Source organism: Argopecten irradians, chromosome 13 (assembly GCF_041381155.1).
Source record: "Argopecten irradians isolate NY chromosome 13, Ai_NY, whole genome shotgun sequence".
In the NCBI taxonomy this organism is placed as follows: domain Eukaryota; kingdom Metazoa; phylum Mollusca; class Bivalvia; order Pectinida; family Pectinidae; genus Argopecten; species Argopecten irradians.
In genome coordinates, this window is record NC_091146.1 from 18,540,616 (window position 1) to 18,558,577 (window position 17,962).

The 17,962-nt window shown below is 37.2% G+C and overlaps 2 protein-coding genes across 2 annotated transcripts; one reads left to right on the top strand and one right to left on the bottom strand.

The window, feature by feature from the left end:
* Positions 1-3,287: 3,287 nt before the first annotated feature.
* LOC138306484 (uncharacterized) lies at positions 3,288-6,566 on the bottom strand. The gene is made up of 2 exons (XM_069246948.1): positions 5,894-6,566; positions 3,288-4,135 (listed from the first exon to the last, which is right to left on the bottom strand). The coding sequence occupies exons 1-2, from the start codon at positions 6,474-6,476 to the stop codon at positions 3,708-3,710; spliced, it is 1,011 nt and encodes a 336-aa protein (XP_069103049.1). The 5' UTR covers positions 6,477-6,566; the 3' UTR covers positions 3,288-3,707.
* A 2,444-nt stretch (positions 6,567-9,010) lies between these two features.
* Positions 9,011-10,531, top strand: LOC138306081 (uncharacterized). The gene is made up of 2 exons (XM_069246437.1): positions 9,011-9,502; positions 9,995-10,531. Exons 1-2 carry the CDS (start codon positions 9,064-9,066, stop codon positions 10,420-10,422), a joined length of 867 nt encoding a protein of 288 aa, XP_069102538.1. The 5' UTR covers positions 9,011-9,063; the 3' UTR covers positions 10,423-10,531.
* The last annotated feature ends 7,431 nt before the right edge of the window (positions 10,532-17,962 follow it).

The following is a 17,962-nucleotide window of genomic DNA, read 5'->3' on the forward strand; positions in this document are numbered from 1 at the left end:
GTGGAGCGGCTAACCATAGAATTCGTTCAAAGTTTGAAGAAATCTTGAACATTTGCATATTAACTGGTATAAATGTACGTAGGACGTAAAATATGGGAAGCAGAAGGTGATTTTTGACGGCCATTTTGAAAAACCAATATGGCGGCTACCAGGGACGTGTTTTTAGTGTCCAATTTATTCCCTGAAACCATATGTCCGAAAGAAGTTTCATGTTTTCTTCAAACTTTGAACGATTTATCCCAAAAATCGACCTTAGCTGCTCCACTATAAACTTAATGAACGTATCCAAACATATACAATGATCAAACATTGTACCAATGACCTAGAATAAAGATGAAAAAGCCTTAGTTTAGTTTAAACATATTTTATTGAAACAAAAGGATTGGGCACAAGTTATTTCAACTTATATCAAGCCCTCTCCAACAATATTACATATATACATAATCAACATTTGAAGATGGCAGACTTAAAATGTTATTCAGAAACGAAATCTCATGCATACTCAAAATCAATATAAACATAGAATTAACGTAGTTTTAAACATACAAAGTACATTTCCATTTTTTCTTACATACTCCATGACAGAGAGAGAGAGACAGAGAGACAGATTAATATCTTTTTGTATCAAGAATGTATTTTTGAGTTTCATTAAAGATGCTCCACCGCCGAGAGAGCATAAATGATATTCATCATTTGAACAATAATGGGTGTTTAATCGTGTATGTGTTATATGCCTAATTAACACAAAAAATAATATAAAATAATGAATTTTGTCTTTAGTGCATGCGCAATCAGTTCTTCCTTCTATATAGGATATAGTGCCACGGAATTTTTTCGGGATGCAATTAATTTTTTTTTTATATTTTTGACGTGAAATAAAATTAGAAGTTCAAACTTTCCAATGGTGGTAATGGTCTAAAGTGAGTAACTTTTGTAACTGAAGATAAATACTTAATCGTCTGCTCCTGTTTTTGATAGTGAAAAAAATACCATTTGTCAGCGGTGGAGCATCTTTAATAATAAATTCATTGAAAAAGCCTTATTCCGTGCATATAAACCTAACATGTATGATGAGGTTAAACACCCTATTGCAACTGTAGACTAAACAGCAATTCTTGTCAATACCAAACTCACTGTGCAAAATCCGTTTGTATCTAGCTTCCTTTTTTTATTGACTTGCATATCTTTTCAACACACCATTCAGCTTAATGCCAGTTAAAAGTAGAATGTAAATAAGAGGAACCATTTTCTAATGACTAATTGGGAAATAGAAACTTTATAGTTTTTTTTAATTTCATTTTGCATTCATTATTTTCCATCCAGGTAAACCAACTATTAAATAGCAGGGGTGTTCTAGATTTGACCCGCAGAGATAGTATTCCTGATACCCGAAATTTAAATCAGGTAACAGTTTGTAGGGGCCACTAGAGGTGGTCATCAAAAGGGGACAGAAGGTCACCAGTAGGGGTCATGTCAAGGACATCACTGATGTGGTGTTTGCTAGGATAACTATGCAGACGCAATCACAAACAGAAAGTTCTATTACAAATCAACGTATTTTACAAATGACATTTAACTGACATTAAATTGAATGGTGTGTTTTAAGGCAATTGTGTTTGTATATCTTATTCGATGAATAATGTATACTTCGAGCGGGTTGATTTGTTAGATTCATTATCTTCGATGGTGTTGTAACTTAAACCAGTTGATGTATACCTGTAACGGTTCTGTGTACCATTGGTGGTTTATCAAGTCATCTCGGATTGTGATACCTACGTATTTTATGGTGCACACCAGCGCAATATGGATTTTTATCACATAATCCGGCTGATATATAATGACTTCGCCCTTGAAAATGTTTTGCATATGTCACTACTGCAATATATCCTGGTGAGATTGTCATTGCCAGGAAATTCATTGTGACGTCATGATATCATGTCAGTAAGCAATAACTTGACGTCAGTATTCGAGGACGTTGTGACTAAAGGGTGGTCTTCGTTTGTTAATTCCGTCTTTGCATATTACAGAGTTAGCTCCCTTGCGGGTAGGTATCGTTTGTTATGTCATTATTTTGCGAGCGCAATTCACCTTGTTTTCGCAGAAACATATGACGTTACGCTCGCAAACATATGGCGTCACAATCAATACCTACCCGCAAGTGCAGGTAACTCCGTAATATGCAATTATTTCTTTTTAATTTTTATGCAAAAAAATGAATTGCAACACATGGAGATTCTTCGAAATGTAGATTGTTGTAGTTAAGTGATAAAAGTATCAACATTTGAGTTTTTTTTATGAGATTTTATGACACTCGTCTGTAAATTGTAAGACTCCAAACAGTAAAGCTTTCTTAGAAAGGTTTCATATTATCTCATATGGAATGAGCACTCATTTAAGATTCTATATTTACAGTTTGCACTGACATGGACTCAATAACCATGCTTTCTAGTATTATCATTATCACTGTATAATGTTAGTACAACACGTGCGGGGATTCTATTGTTACGGGAATAGTCGCTGGCGTAGCAAGGTGGGGTTATGATCCCACTTTTGGTGGGAGCATATGAATGACCCGATTCCAATCAGATGTTCAATCGAATTAGTTGACGATGACATGAGCGAAAATATTATGGGTATTTTGATAAAAAAAAATATGCAACTGTCGTGAGAATCTATTCCTTAAATAAAAGTATGTACTGATACTTATTGTTAACAGGACGCAACGGGAAACATCTCCGTTTTGTATGATTGTGATATCAGAGACCAACCCATTATATTTAGTTTGTGGATTTGTAATGTATTGGGTACCTAAACTAAAGGAATGGTTTTAATATAACACTATATAGGAAATGAGATGGTGTCCTTCTGGTCAAACTCCAATCTGGGTAGCCATTTAAAATGATGTTCTTTTGGCAAAGAAAAAAAAATGGCACCTGAAATGATTTTTTTTCCACTTCATCATTGATATTTTGAACCTACATTTCAATCTGGATTTCCAAATTCATATCATTGTAACCTATAGAAATAACATTTTACTTTGGAAATTCGCCAGCGAGTGGCAGGGACAAAATGTCATCCACGTCTCAATCATCTATACACCGTCATCATTTCCATGATCCGGTCTACGTGTCATTTAGTTGGCTGTTCTTTATCGTATCTTGACGTCTTTTCCCATCCATTTAATCATATAACCGTGACCAGCTTTCAGAAAGTGTTTACTGCTATATGGAGTTCAAAAACTGAACTGCATTGCAATACATTGTAAGTGATCATCCAAAACGATGTGGTTGAAATATAACTAACTTTATTGGTTTGATCAACATCCTTTCTGTAGCTGAACATATCATGAACATTATTAGAAAGACGCACCCTGTAGGTATACTACATGTGAGCTATTCCGTCTTTGCATATTACAGAGTTAGCTCCCTTAAGCTTCCGGGAAGTTTCAATTGTTACGTCATTATTTTGTGTCACAATTCACGTCGTTTTCTCCGAAACGTATGACGTTATGATCGCAAACACATGACGTCACAATCAATACCTACCGGCAAGTGCAGATAACTCCGTAATATGCAAATTCGGAATACTTGGCATATTATATATATTGTATTAGAATTACTTTAAAATTAATTGAAAGTTAAAACATTATCCGTATCCATATGCAAGTGTAGAAAGTAATTTTGTCCACATCAGTTCAGTGTGATATCTCAGGATAATTTCCAGCCAGAAAATGTAGATGCGCCATTGTAATGCGGGTCGTAGTATAAGGTGGCATTGGCGGCGCTTGTATGACCTACTTTTATATACATGTGATCCCCCTGGTTCACTCTCAGGACAACTACAGAGGTCGCCTGATGTAGGTCGTGTATTTGTTGGGCATCAGAAAATGAAGACCCTCGTACACCTCCGTTCACCATCAACTGCGTTTGAATATGTTCATGAAATCCAGAGAAAGTGACCCACACAAAGACGTAGGTGCCAGTTTCGGGAACAATGTAGATTCCATCACCGGGATTGTATCCGTGTCCCTCATCCAGTGTCTCGTGATTAAACACTATTGTGTTCCCACTCCGTAGTATCGGCCTATGCGTCAACTCGGAATGGAAGGCTACGACTGAAGAATACGGGACCGCCCCTAAAAAATACATTCTCCTTCTGAAACTGCTTCTCATGCTGAAACATATTTGTTTATATAAGAAATAAGAATTTCAATAATTCACTACTTTGAGAAAGTAGCGTTCGTGAAAATAACGGCGAATAATCATTTCGTGATAACGTGTTTTGGATCTTTATACTGAACAGAAAATCTCTATCAGAATACTCAGAAAATTAAAACTGCTGATTAGAGTTTCTAATTCTGCATTGTAAGATTGTCAGTTACGCATATATTACTTCCCGCTTGAAAGAAAATCTAATTTCTCAGCTAACTGATTTATGTCTGTTTTTTGTAAGAGTTACTTCCCTTTGATTTAGATACAACTGATTCAGTAGGAAGATTTTTAATATGAGTTTAGAATATTAGGGAATTCGACATATGTTTTCATTGATAATCATTTTCAAACCGACACGAAAAGATGAGGGTTGATGCTGATATTACGCATCGTTATGAATTTACAGGTAAGTGTAGTGTCGTCATTCAATTTATCGTTTCGTAGTAAAAGTCCTATATGAAAAAGGTCATTTCGCACGTGTTTAAATACATACAATTCACAATCAAATTTATCACACGAGTGTAGTAATGGAAATTTATGAAATGGGTTTATTGAATGGAAAATTTTTGAAGTTTTATGATAAAACAGTTTGCAAAAATTAAAATTTCACACTAATATCATAACGGTATTTGATTATTATTACCATAAGAATATTTGATTGTATTTGACAATGTGATTTAAATATAAAAAAAATTTCGAAACTCTAGAAAGTTGAGCCGTGTATGAACATATAGTACATATACACACATTGTCATGGGCGCATGAATTTGCTTGTACGCAGAATGACAAAGGTTTTGTGGGTATGTAAAACTCAATAAAATCAAATTAATTAACACCCATGAAGCAAACCTAATAATACATTTGAAAAAATACTGAGTCATTTGTTATATCTTGAATAATTATATTACATATAGTACGATATATAGCAAGGTTCTTCCTATGGCAGCTTATTGAATTGTAATTGTTGTGGATATGTGATTTCGTTGATTCTGTCCCCTCTTCTCTTTCTCATACTTTACTTTTCCCTCTTCGTGTATATCTCCTCTCTCGTACGAATTAAAGCATTACACATGTATAGCGTCATAAGTCCACAACATATAGAATATGAAGCATAAATCAATTTGCTAAAGAAATCATATAAGAAACTAGTGGTGAGGTTGTGTTCCAGGTGATGAAACTTCAGGTGACATATTGGTTCATTATACGAGACTATAAGACTCTTTCGTTTGTGGATCTGAAGGATAGGGCTATTCTACCTGAGGGTCATAAAATGTTGTAAAACCCTAGGTTTGCCAAGGGTTTTTACATTTTGTGATACGGAGGGAAGCAATTTGACAACTATTTCTCCCATTTTAAAATAAGTTTAAAGAAAACCGCTACAAACAGGAAGTCAAATCTCCATACGCGCATGATATTTTCAACGCCGTTTTCAATACCGTCGATTGCATCGATTATGATAAAGCCAGCCTCGTTTCTGAAAAAAATTGTTAAAATTAAAAGATATATTAGCAATTGTGTTGCCACTGTGAGGTCACTTGGCTGTGTTGCATGGCTACCCATGACATGAGTGTATTACCCTAGACCAGCCAGTATTACACCCGTAGGTATGAGAGAAAAACCAGTATTACACCTGTAAGATATGAGATAAACCATGAGGTATGAATTCCATCAGGTTAACATACTTATCTGACTGATTCTGTGTGACGGGACTACATCATCCTCAGAAGTGATGTGGGTGGAGTCGCTATACGTAGTGGTCGGACCATCGTGTATGTGACCATCTTTGTTGGATGAATCCGACATTAGGACATGATCTTCAGTTTCACCACTGCTTGTGACAGACAATAACGTATTTGTAACGTGGTTTTCCTCCTTGACGTGTTCATTGGCGACATTGCCATATCCTAAATTGGACATACGATTGGCAGCATCAGGTACACGGCAGGTTTGTTCTAGTACCGTGACGTTGTTTTTGAGGGACGTCACAAGGTCTTTCAGCTGATTTATTTCGATGTTCTTCCTCTGTCCTTCCCTCTCGTTGTCGGTAACATATTTACTGTAAATAGCGATGTGGGTTTCCAGTTTTGTCTCCAACTTTCTAATTTGAACATCTTTTTCTGTTAGCTGGCGTTCTATTGTGGCTAATCTTTGGTTAATGGCGGTCTGAAACCCCGTCCATTGTTGTTGGTCACGTTGTTGTGGGATGGCTCCCTCTAGTCCTTTACACAGACAAAGTACCAGGACAATCACGAGCATGGCGGCCATGTTTGGTGGTGTCTAGACCTCAACGAACTGTATACTGATCTACCTGGTATTGCATATTTAAATAAATATGCACTGGTCATGTGATCAGTAGATGATGATATATCTTATTAAGGAAATATCTTTAAAGAGAATCCTATCTTGCATAACTATTCCCCTGATACGATTCGTCAAGAACGCCGCTCGCTAGCGACCCGGCTATGTCACTGGATTTGGGGGGAAATGCGCCGTTGAGGCGACCGGTGATCAGCCGGTTTTTATTCACCAGCTGAGGAAATTCTCTTTAAGCAAAGCTCATTCCGTTCAGAGATAAATTTCCCAAACATTTTGATTTTCTTGTTGTATTCCTTAACAGACAGGAATTTAAATCTCTTTTAATATGCACAGGTATGTAGATATTCGTTTACGTTAGCCTGACTGAACCTGCAGCTCATTTGCTGATTTTAACTTACTTCAGTCATATTCAAATTGATATTGTTGAGATGGACTTTTATCAATGACGTAATTATCGTATCAAAATATTGATTGTCAAAAAATATTGAAATTGGTTTATATTTGTATTCAGCATTGTAAATAAGAAGCAGTAAAGATGGGATACAAAGCTAGTTACAGAATGCACGAGGTTACCAAGCTCTTCCCATCCCCGGTCCAAAGGTTCTGATTAGGTTTGATTTTTGACACAGACATCAAAAATACATATTAGCTGAATTTATATAACAAATAACTTCAATAATGATACAATTATACTCTAATTATTTACTAAACGTTCTTAACCCGGCAATGAAAAACAATAAATATTTGAAAGCTGATTTTTTTTATTTCGTCATTGTCTTCTTCCTGGCATTATTACATTTTTCTCACAACTATACAATATAGTATTAACCATTTCTGATTTGATGTTTGTCTTCATAATATTAACATGTGGATTATGAAGGGAAGCAAAAGTTAATTAATATCCATAAATATTTATTCAGAAATGCATATAATTCTTTGTGAAATTAATTGAGGGTTTTTGCAGTACAAATATTTTTTTTATCTCAGCTAGTGTTCAAATGCCGGGCACTTGAACAACTCGGTCATCGTAACCTGACTTACAAGATGCAAAAATAGAATTTGTGTGTCACTGTGACCATGAGTTTGAGAGGTAGTGATAACGTTTTTTCTGTCATACCTACAGGTGTAATACTTACTGGTCTCATTCAATACTCTCATGTCGCCTGAGGCTCACTCCTGAAGAGTCTTAAAACATTGCAAATGAACATTTAATTTATAATCATATACATTACCCTCGGGATCACAAAATGTTGCAAAACCTTCAGCAAACTTTGCGGACCTCTATTTTTTAACAACTGGTCATATGTTTACATTTTGTTTCTGTTTTAAAGATGGCACAAGACAGTTTTGAGAGTATTTAGATTTTTGATAAAAAATTATCATAAATAGGTTTTCTGAAGTTATATGTGTTGTGCAGGATATCATTTTTTTCCGTTTCCCCCATTAATCGTAGATATAAACAGGTCGGTCGTTTTAAAATGTCAATTTTGTTCCGATAAAGGACTGAATTGTTGACTGGTTTGATATACAATGTAGCCAATCTTTCTATCTTTAGAACACTCGTAGCCTTGACCTCTTGACCCCTATTAACCGATATCAATGTCGTATATCGACTTCCCACCAAACGAAGTCATATGTTGGTTTGGTGAAACGTCCTATTAACAGATAAGGTCATATAGTTACGTTCACTTGGTATTTCTATTATATAATCTAACCAAGTCAAAGTGAAGTCTATTGGGGTATAACTCACCCAAAACGTTACCATTGTGACATTAATGTTGACATGGTAACGTCAATTAATCACCGTCGAAATGGCTGTTCAATCTTGTGGATTAAATCGTCGTTGATAAACTTTTTTTCATGTCTAACTTTAACAATGAATACAATCATCCCAAAATGAGTTAATAATGTAAATATAAGTATTAAACTATCTTGCTATGGAATCTATGATCTATATAGATACGAGAGATCTAGATCTGCAGACAATCATCATAATGCACGCTAGACCACAGATTCCATAGGAAGACAGTTTGATGCTTAATTAAAGGACGTGCCATGTTTAGGAGGTGGAGGCAATGTAGTAGAATGATTTCTAAAGCTAAACAAATTTTATTTTCATTTCTATTTCTTATGCTGCTTGTTTATTCTAATGTTGCAAGGAAATGACTGAAATAATAATTTTCAGGTAATCATCACGTTTTTTAATAAAACATTTTTCTTTGTATTTTGTTCACTTACAAATATGTATGTTGTGTCCTCCTGGAGTTCAATATGAAAAGTTTGTAACGTCAACTAAAATCATTAACATCTTAATTATTTGTGCGTAACATAAATTTGCTAACACCCATCGATCCAGTTGAACCCGGAGATATCATGATTAATTATGCGGTACTATTTACTCTTCATAGATAAGACTTGTTTTGACGAACCGAGATTTTTAAGTATTTAAATCGATCACATGATCAGTACGTATGTACCTCAATATATTACCAGATAGACCAGTATACAATCTGTTGATGTCGAGACACCACCAAACATGGCCGACATGCTCGTGATTGTCCTGGTACTTTGTCTGTGTAGAGAACTAGAGGGAGCCGTCCCCCAACAACGTGACCAACCACAACAATGGACGGAGTTTGAAACCTCCCTTAACCAAAGATTAGCCACAATGGAACGTCAGCTAACAGATAAAGATGTTCAAATTAGAAACCTGGAGACGAAACTGGAAAGCCATATCACAGTTTACAGTAAATATGTTACCGACAACGAGAGGGAAATACAGAAGAAGAACATTGAAATAAATCAGCTCAAAGAACGTGTGAGGATTCTCACTCAGAAAGTAAATTGTGTCTCTTCACAAGATACTTATAATGATGAGTCTGTACCTACGTCTGATGCTGTCCAGATAAACAGTGATCAGACCATCACTGGCAGTGAGTCCAGTGAGAGAAAATCACCAAGACACAGACAGACGAGTAAGTAACTTGAATATCTATCAAGTATTTGGTTATTTCATCAATATCATTTATGTTAAGAAAAGACAGTTATATCTAAACATTATTGTTACCTCAACAATCTATTAAGTGTGCGGTTGTCTCCTGGAAAACGACATTAAAAAGATATTTGATTTAACGATGCTAAATTGAATGTTGCGTTACCCCTGCAGCTCTTTGTAAAAAGACGGTCCAATGCATAACCAGACAACTTTCAAGACACCTTGATTAATTTGTTTTCCGCTTCCAGAAGAAAACAATAGTTTAAGATATGTGTTAAAAGCGGAATTTGGTCTTCCTAGATATACAAAAACAAATGGTAATAAAAAATACCCATTTTTGATAAATTTCACGAACAATATTTCTCTGAAAATGATACATTTGAATTAAATTGTACTTGAAGATGTTTCATTTGGATGTTGTAAAAACACTCCAAAGCCGATTCGTAATGGAGATGCCAATGGTTTGTTTCAGGGGTGACCCAGCCGTCTTCAGTCGTGGCCTTCCATTCTGAGTTGACGCAGGAACCTGCTGTTAGCAAAGGAAACACTGTGGTATTTAACCACGAGACACTCGACGAGGGCCAAGGATATAATCCCGTTGATGGAATTTATATTGTACCAGAAACTGGCACATATGTCTTTGTGTGGGTCATGTTTGCTGAATTTCGTCAACATATTCAAACACTATTGATGGTTAATGGAGCTGTGAGAGGGTCTTCATTTTCTGATGCACAAGAAGTACACGACCTACATCAGGCGACCTCTGTAGTTGTCCTGAAGGTGAACCAGGGAGATCACGTGTTTATAAAAGTAGGTCATACAAGTGTCACTAGTGTCACCTTTCACTATGACCGTAATTACAATGGTGCATCCACATTTTCAGGCTGGAAATTAACCTAAAATAGAGCTGAACGGATGTAGACAAACGGATTCATAATGGTGTGAATAATCAGATTTTGTTTGAACATAGATTTATGAAGTAATTTGAATAAACAATGGTTTAGAGAGGTGCTGGGCATGAATTGAATCTGTAATGTAAAAATAAACAAAACAAAATAAATAAAAGACATTATTTTGATGATGAACTCAACTTCAAAGCCTCTATGAAAGAAGGTGTTTATCCGACCACTAAATCCATATTTTTATCACTATAACTTAATCACATAAATGGCTCGTCCAGCCATGTCATACAGCCATGCCATAAACATCGTAAAACACATATGTAATAACACTATTATGACGTCACATGTAGTTTTGACGTCATGATCTATATACGACGTCTCATGATTCTCTCAGTAGACGGAATGGTCACTGATTATTTCTACTGTTTTATATAAAGACGAAATTTTATTTATATTTCCATTTATAAAAGTTATATGGTAAATAAAATCTTTCACTCGTGACTATGTGTTATGGAATTTATCAAGCTTATCCTCTTTTTATTACTCATTTAAAAAAATCCAAATATTGTACTCCAGGTATCAGAAATTTTGTGATCCTGAAAATTACTTAAGGCCATTCATTTTTACGGTTGGATGACTTGCATCCTCTACGTGTCTACGTGTGATACCGTGACCTGATACAGGGTTGAGTTTTTCTGAAGAGTGTACACAATATTTATTTATGGTTAATAGGAGAATAACCGGTTTATTTTCATAGACTATAATTTGAATACAGTTTTACTGATATTGTTTGTGTAGATAACGAGGGCTATTCCGTCTTTGGATATTGCAGAGTTAGCTCCCTTCTGGGTAGGTATCGATTGTTACGTCATTATTTTGTGAGCGCAATTCACGTCGTTTTCTCCGAAACGTATGACATTACGCTCGCAAACACATGACGTCACAATTAATACCTACCCGCAAGGACAGATAACCCTGTAATATGCTAATGCAGAATGGTCAAAGTTAAGACAACTTAAACGTACGATTATGATAGTCTAAGGAGGAAGGGCTTAGAACATCAGAAACTTTACCTACTTGACTATCGCGGCTTACAAAGTAAAGATGTGTCACACACCTTAACCAATATGCCAACGGACTAAGTGTTGAAAGTGCTCGACACCTTAACTACTAGGCCATCAACCTCTAGAGGTGGGAGGCTGGTAGTGGATTATATGATAACTTGCTTTGACCCGTGTGATCTAGAGATACGAATAGTAACATAGTGCTAGATACCTTCATTCAACTCAGAGATCTTGATTTTGGGGGTTTTGGCAGAAGGCCACAAAACTTTTCAAATGACTCGACATCGGAGTCTCAAAGGTAGAAGATATAAAGATATGGTGGTTTTATGAAACTACCCTCACAAACTCAAGTTCTCCTGACATGTCGCAATATCTTACAAATACTGAGGAATACTTAGAGTATTGATTACGTAATAGTCAGTAGATGTCGAGAGGAAACACTTTTACATCAAATAGTTCAGTTACCGTAAACGACATAACTATAGAGGTATTCAAAGAAATGGAGACATGACACGTGCTGGAATATGTTTAGAGAACATCCACTCGTCAATCGGGTTTTCTACCTGGTAATTCTCGAAAAGAGCAGATCAGTGATATACTTAACCTCACTCCTACTGTTTGTTACTTGGTTATATTTGAATTTCGGGTATCAGGAAAACTATCTTTGTAGGTCAAAAACCCCTACTCCGTTATTATGTAAGACCACTTTTAAGCCAGGTAGCCAGCGCTAAAACAATGTGGATGCAATGACATAATTGTGTTTTGTTGTCTTCGTTCCAAATAATGGCACTCCCTCCTAGTATGAATCCGAACTGCTGTACCGATTTTCAGGTATTCGGAGATCGAAATTACGTTACCATTTAGTATGAAATTGAATAATTCAAATTGAAAACGATTGGAGTATTCTAAATGGAAACGCCACCATTTTCTGATAGATTCAATAATTATTGAACTCTGGATATGCATGATATTTCTGTATCAATGCGAAAACGATGCACACATTTAAAATGTTGTAATACATGTAGTGATGTTTTAAAATGGTTGCATATATCAATGACAAGCATGGACCTATACTTTGTTAAGGTTAATACTATCAGTTTATAAAATCATATCAACCGAATCAAAGGTCCATATAATTTGCTAGATCTTTGAGGTTATTTTCCCATAGACCAAAATAATCTTACGTCACGTATTATGATGTCATAAAAAAAATCGCGGAGAATTTTAAAAGCGGTACAGTCATTGTCCCAACTGAATTATTGGATAAGATATCAATGTGCCACAACTCAATTTGTTTAATTGTAAAAGTAAGTAAACATACGGAAATTTATGAAAAATTAGTACCTGATTGAGTGATCGGAATTAAATAATAAGCATTATTCTCAATATATTTTGGGGTTAAGAAGTCTATGAAGAATGTCCTTCCGTTTTTTGTCTATGACTTCATACAGTGTAACCCCAAAAGATTAAAAGAGAATAATGCTTAACAAGAAAAACGATTGCCATAGGACAATACCCTATTGAACTCAACAATTCACAATAGTTCATATTTTGTTATGTTAACTCAACATTTTTCAAATAGGCAACACAGGGTTGATATCACGTATCTACCTGCAGATGACCATGTATTAGCCAATGACAATAGTGGAAACTCAGAGCATATATAACATAGATGATTACTAGCATTTCAATATAGTTGCATTCCCAACCATATACTTTCATAGTAACGCTAATGTTTAAATTTCAAGGAATTAGGAATTGACAAGAATGAACAGTTTTGATGTTTGATGCAGTAAAACATGTCTATAAAGATAATCTAAAGGACCTGGATGCATGGTCTTTATACACACGGCGAAATGTTTAAAATTAGGCATTTGAGACCTGAATTTGACACAGATCTATCATCGATTACCCTGTATATATAGATGAATGTCACACTGCCTGGTATAGTCGACAATATGTTGGCTCTGTTAGTTATATATCATTGACATGTCCACCATTGACGGCGGTTCTCGGTTCTAATTTCTCAGCTATTTTTGTATTTGGTTTTGCTCGATGCTACTAAACTTTAAAAGATACGTCTTATAAGTATCCACTAATCACATGACCAGAAAGCGCATAAGTATATTACAATGTAGACTAGTGTGTAGTTTGTAAGCGTCTAAATACCAACACACATCACCGTCATGCTCCAATGCTCGTGATTGTCCTGGTACTTTGTCTGTATAAAGGACTAGAGGGAGCCGTCCCCCAACAACGTGACCAACCACAACAATGGACGGCTACCTCTAAAACTTCCCTTAACCAAAGATTAGCCACAATGGAACATCAGCTAACAGATAAAGATGTTCAAATTAGAAACCTGGAGACGAAACTAGAAAACTATATCGTTGTTTACATTAAATATGTAAACGACAACGAGAGGGAAATACAGAAGAAGAACATAGAAATAAATCAGCTGAAGGCATGTGTGAAGATTCTCACTCAGAATATTACGGCACTAGAGCAAGATTGGTATGCCCATGACGCTGTCTATCCAATGTCCAGTTTCAAATCCGATTTTGCCAATGAAGGTATACACAGTAGTTATTATCAGCGTATTGAAGCAAAGACTTTACCTACTGTTGTGAGTGGTGGGAGAGCATTAGTGGAGTCTGTGTCCGTATAAAAAATGCCGATGATGATAGGTCTGTACCTACGTCTGATGTAATACACAAAGCTAGTCAGATAAACGGTGATCTGACCATCAAGGACAGGTGGTCAAATGACAGGACGTCTGTGGATGATGTAATCCCTTCACCAAAGATGTCTGGGGATGATGTAGTCTCTTCACCAAGGAAGTCTGTGGATAATGTAGTCTCTTCACCAAGGAAGTCTGTGGATGATGTAGTCTCTTCACCAAGGAAGTCTGGGGATGATGAAGTCCCTTCACCAAGGAAGTCTGGGGATGATGAAGTCCCTTCACCAAGGAAGTCTGGGGATGATGTAATCCCTTCACCAAGGAAGTCTGGGGATGATGAAGTCCCTTCACCAAGGAAGTCTGGGGATGATGAAGTCCCTTCACCAAGGAAGTCTGGGGATGATGTAGTCCCTTCACCAAGGAAGTCTGGGGATGATGAAGTTCCTTCATCAAGGAAGTCTGGGGATGATGAAGTTCCTTCACCAAGGAAGTCTGGGGATGATGAAGTCCCTTCACCAAGGAAGTCTGGGGATGATGAAGTCCCTTCACCAAGGAAGTCTGGGGATGATGAAGTCCCTTCACCAAGGAAGTCTGGGGATGATGAAGTCCCTTCACCAAGGAAGTCTGGGGATGATGAAGTTCCTTCACCAAGGAAGTCTGGGGATGATGAAGTCCCTTCACCAAGGAAGTCTGGGGATGATGAAGTCCCTTCACCAAGGAAGTCTGGGGATGATGAAGTCCCTTCACCAAGGAAGTCTGGGGATGATGAAGTTCCTTCACCAAGGAAGTCTGGGGATGATGTAATCCCTTCACCAAGGAAGTCTGGGATGATGTAATCCCTTCACCAAGGAAGTCTTGGGATGATGTAATCCCTTCACCAAGGAAGTCTGGGGATGATGAAGTCCCTTCACCAAGGAAGTTTGGGGGTGATGTAGTCCCTTCACCAAGGAAGTCTGGGGATGATAAAGTCCCTTCACCAAGGACGTCTGGGGATGATGAAGTCCCTTCATCAAGGAAGCCTGGGGATGATGAAGTCCCTTCACCAAGGATGTCTGGGGATGATGAAGTCCCTTCACCAAAGAAGTCTGGGGATGATGAAGTCCCTTCACCAAAGAAGTCTGGGGATGATGAAGTCCCTTCACCAAGGACGTCTGGGGATGATGAAGTACCTTCACCAAGGAAGTCTGGGGATATGATGAAGTCCCTTCACCAAGGACGTCTGGGGATGATGAAGTCCCTTCACCAAGGAAGTCTGGGGATGATGAAGTCCCTTCACCAAGAAAGTCTGGGGATTATGAAGACCCTTCACCAAGGAAGTTTGGGGATGATGTAATCCCTTCACCAAGGAAGTCTGGGATGATGTAATCCCTTCACCAAGGAAGTCTTGGGATGATGTAATCCCTTCACCAAGGAAGTCTGGGGATGATGAAGTCCCTTCACCAAGGAAGTTTGGGGGTGATGTAGTCCCTTCACCAAGGAAGTCTGGGGATGATAAAGTCCCTTCACCAAGGACGTCTGGGGATGATGAAGTCCCTTCACCAAGGAAGTCTGGGGATGATGAAGTCCCTTCACCAAGGAAGTTTGGGGATGATGTAATCCCTTCACCAAGGAAGTCTGGGATGATGTAATCCCTTCACCAAGGAAGTCTTGATGAAGTGTAATCCCTTCACCAAGGAAGTCTGGGATGATGTAATCCCTTCACCAAGGAAGTCTGGGGATGATGAAGTCCCTTCACCAAGGAAGTTTGGGGGTGATGTAGTCCCTTCACCAAGGGGGGTGATGTAGTCCCTCCACCAAGGAAGTCTGGGGATGATAAAGTCAGTCTGGGGATGATTGGTATCGTGTATGAAGGTCTGAACACTGTAATCTGGTAACATTTATGTGTGAATTTTCCACAGGTATAAACCAAAAATGAGTCAATTTCAGGTACAAGCATTTGGGCAGTGCAGACATATGCGATTGCCATGGAAGTACTCAAACCGTGTATCCTAGTTCAAAAACAGGTACACTGCCATCAGGTAAATGTAGGTCAACAGCGAGTCTAGGCCGACGGTAATCGTACGTACTCGGGTATTGTCGGTACGTGAGGCAGAAACAAAACATCCGCTCAGTACTGTCGACGATTGCTGTACAGGGGAAACTGTCAATATGGCAAATGACGTACAGTTGAAGGGCAGTACTAACTCAGGACGCGATTGAAATGTATCCACCTCCAACAGGCTATAGTTCAGCCAAACCAGTTTTTATTAAAGAAACTGACGTTTTCGGTATACAAAACACATAGTTCTAGATATAAACAATGGTTAAACAAACTTGAGAACTGTACCAGATCTGATTTTGGGGGTTATAGTGGACCATTTGTGGCCGGTACAAAGAATTTTTTGTGGCGCATATATTCGACAATTTGGGTGATCGGAGTAACTCAAACTATAGAGATAGGCGTGGCGATTAGAGGTAAACACGTACTTGAGTACCAGATAACCCCCATCGTCCAAAATATGATGTGACAACAACAAGAATAAAAGTGTCTAAATTCCCCTACAAAGTTGATGAAGGGTTATTAAAAGAGCATCGGAAGGTTTTCTGTACAATAATTGAAATGTACAGAGAAAAATCCGGATAGACAACAAACTTACCAACTGTGACACGGGTGATCGCGTTGTCATAACACAGAAATTGACAACGGATCTCCCGAAATCAATCAAAGTCGGCACAAGGTATTATGGTGCTATTTGGTACTATGGCCAGCCGAGAAATTCAACCAACCAAAGTATGACACAAACAAGAGCGTGCACAAAGTGTAAACAAGAAGGACATAGAAAATGTCATATAATGTACAAACGACTCAGGAGTTTGTAACAGATGTAATAAAACTGGGCACAAACAAATGGACTGTTCCCACACGACTCAGAAAAGATGAGGTGAAGGAGGATGGAATAAGAAAAAGAAGAGGAAAGAAAATATCTGAAGAAGAAGAAGAAGAAAAAAGAAGAAGAAGAAGGAGAGCAAAACGGCAAAGAGAAGGGATGGAGAAGAAGAGAGAGAAAGAACCGAAGGGCGAGAGAGACGCAAAAAAGCAGCTAAGGAGAAAGGACTCTGAAATGGACACGGGCAACACAAAACTCTTTGAAAAAATTCGGTTTCATGAGAGAAATGAATCCTAAGACTCCCTGTTCAATCAAATGGAAACGCCAAAAAGGGATCGGAGCAAATCAAAGCAGAGATCTCCACCCACTCCTCAAAATCAAGGGGAAGGGAAAAAAAAACACAAAAAAAATAGATCATTAAATATATAATGTAACTAAATGGTATAAATGGTAACGACTAACTTGATTGACAATCCTTGAATTACGCAAGGAATAGGCCTGGGGAATACAAATGAGTATGTTGTTATGAGAATGGTAAAAAAAAATTTCATATTTCTTTTCTTCAAGAAAACGCATCTTCACTGTTGAACTGTAGACATTACGATTCACCGTTTAGAATTACATGATGTCAATGGATGTAGCAGCTTAACAGTGTATTGGTAGATAGTCAGTGAGTCTGTGGAGTTTCCATATCTTAGTTAAAAAATCGCTATACAACAAATATTGTTACTTTTTAAAGTTTCAAAATGAAGGAAGATAGATATGTCTTAATGAATATGGAAATTGATAAAATACAATAATTTACTTTAGATAAATATGGTTTTATGCCACCTAACGACGAGAAAAAATTGTAAAACTCGTATTTAAACATAAAAATTGAAAACAGAATAATGAAAACTTCGGAATTAAATAAATGGGATTAGTCAA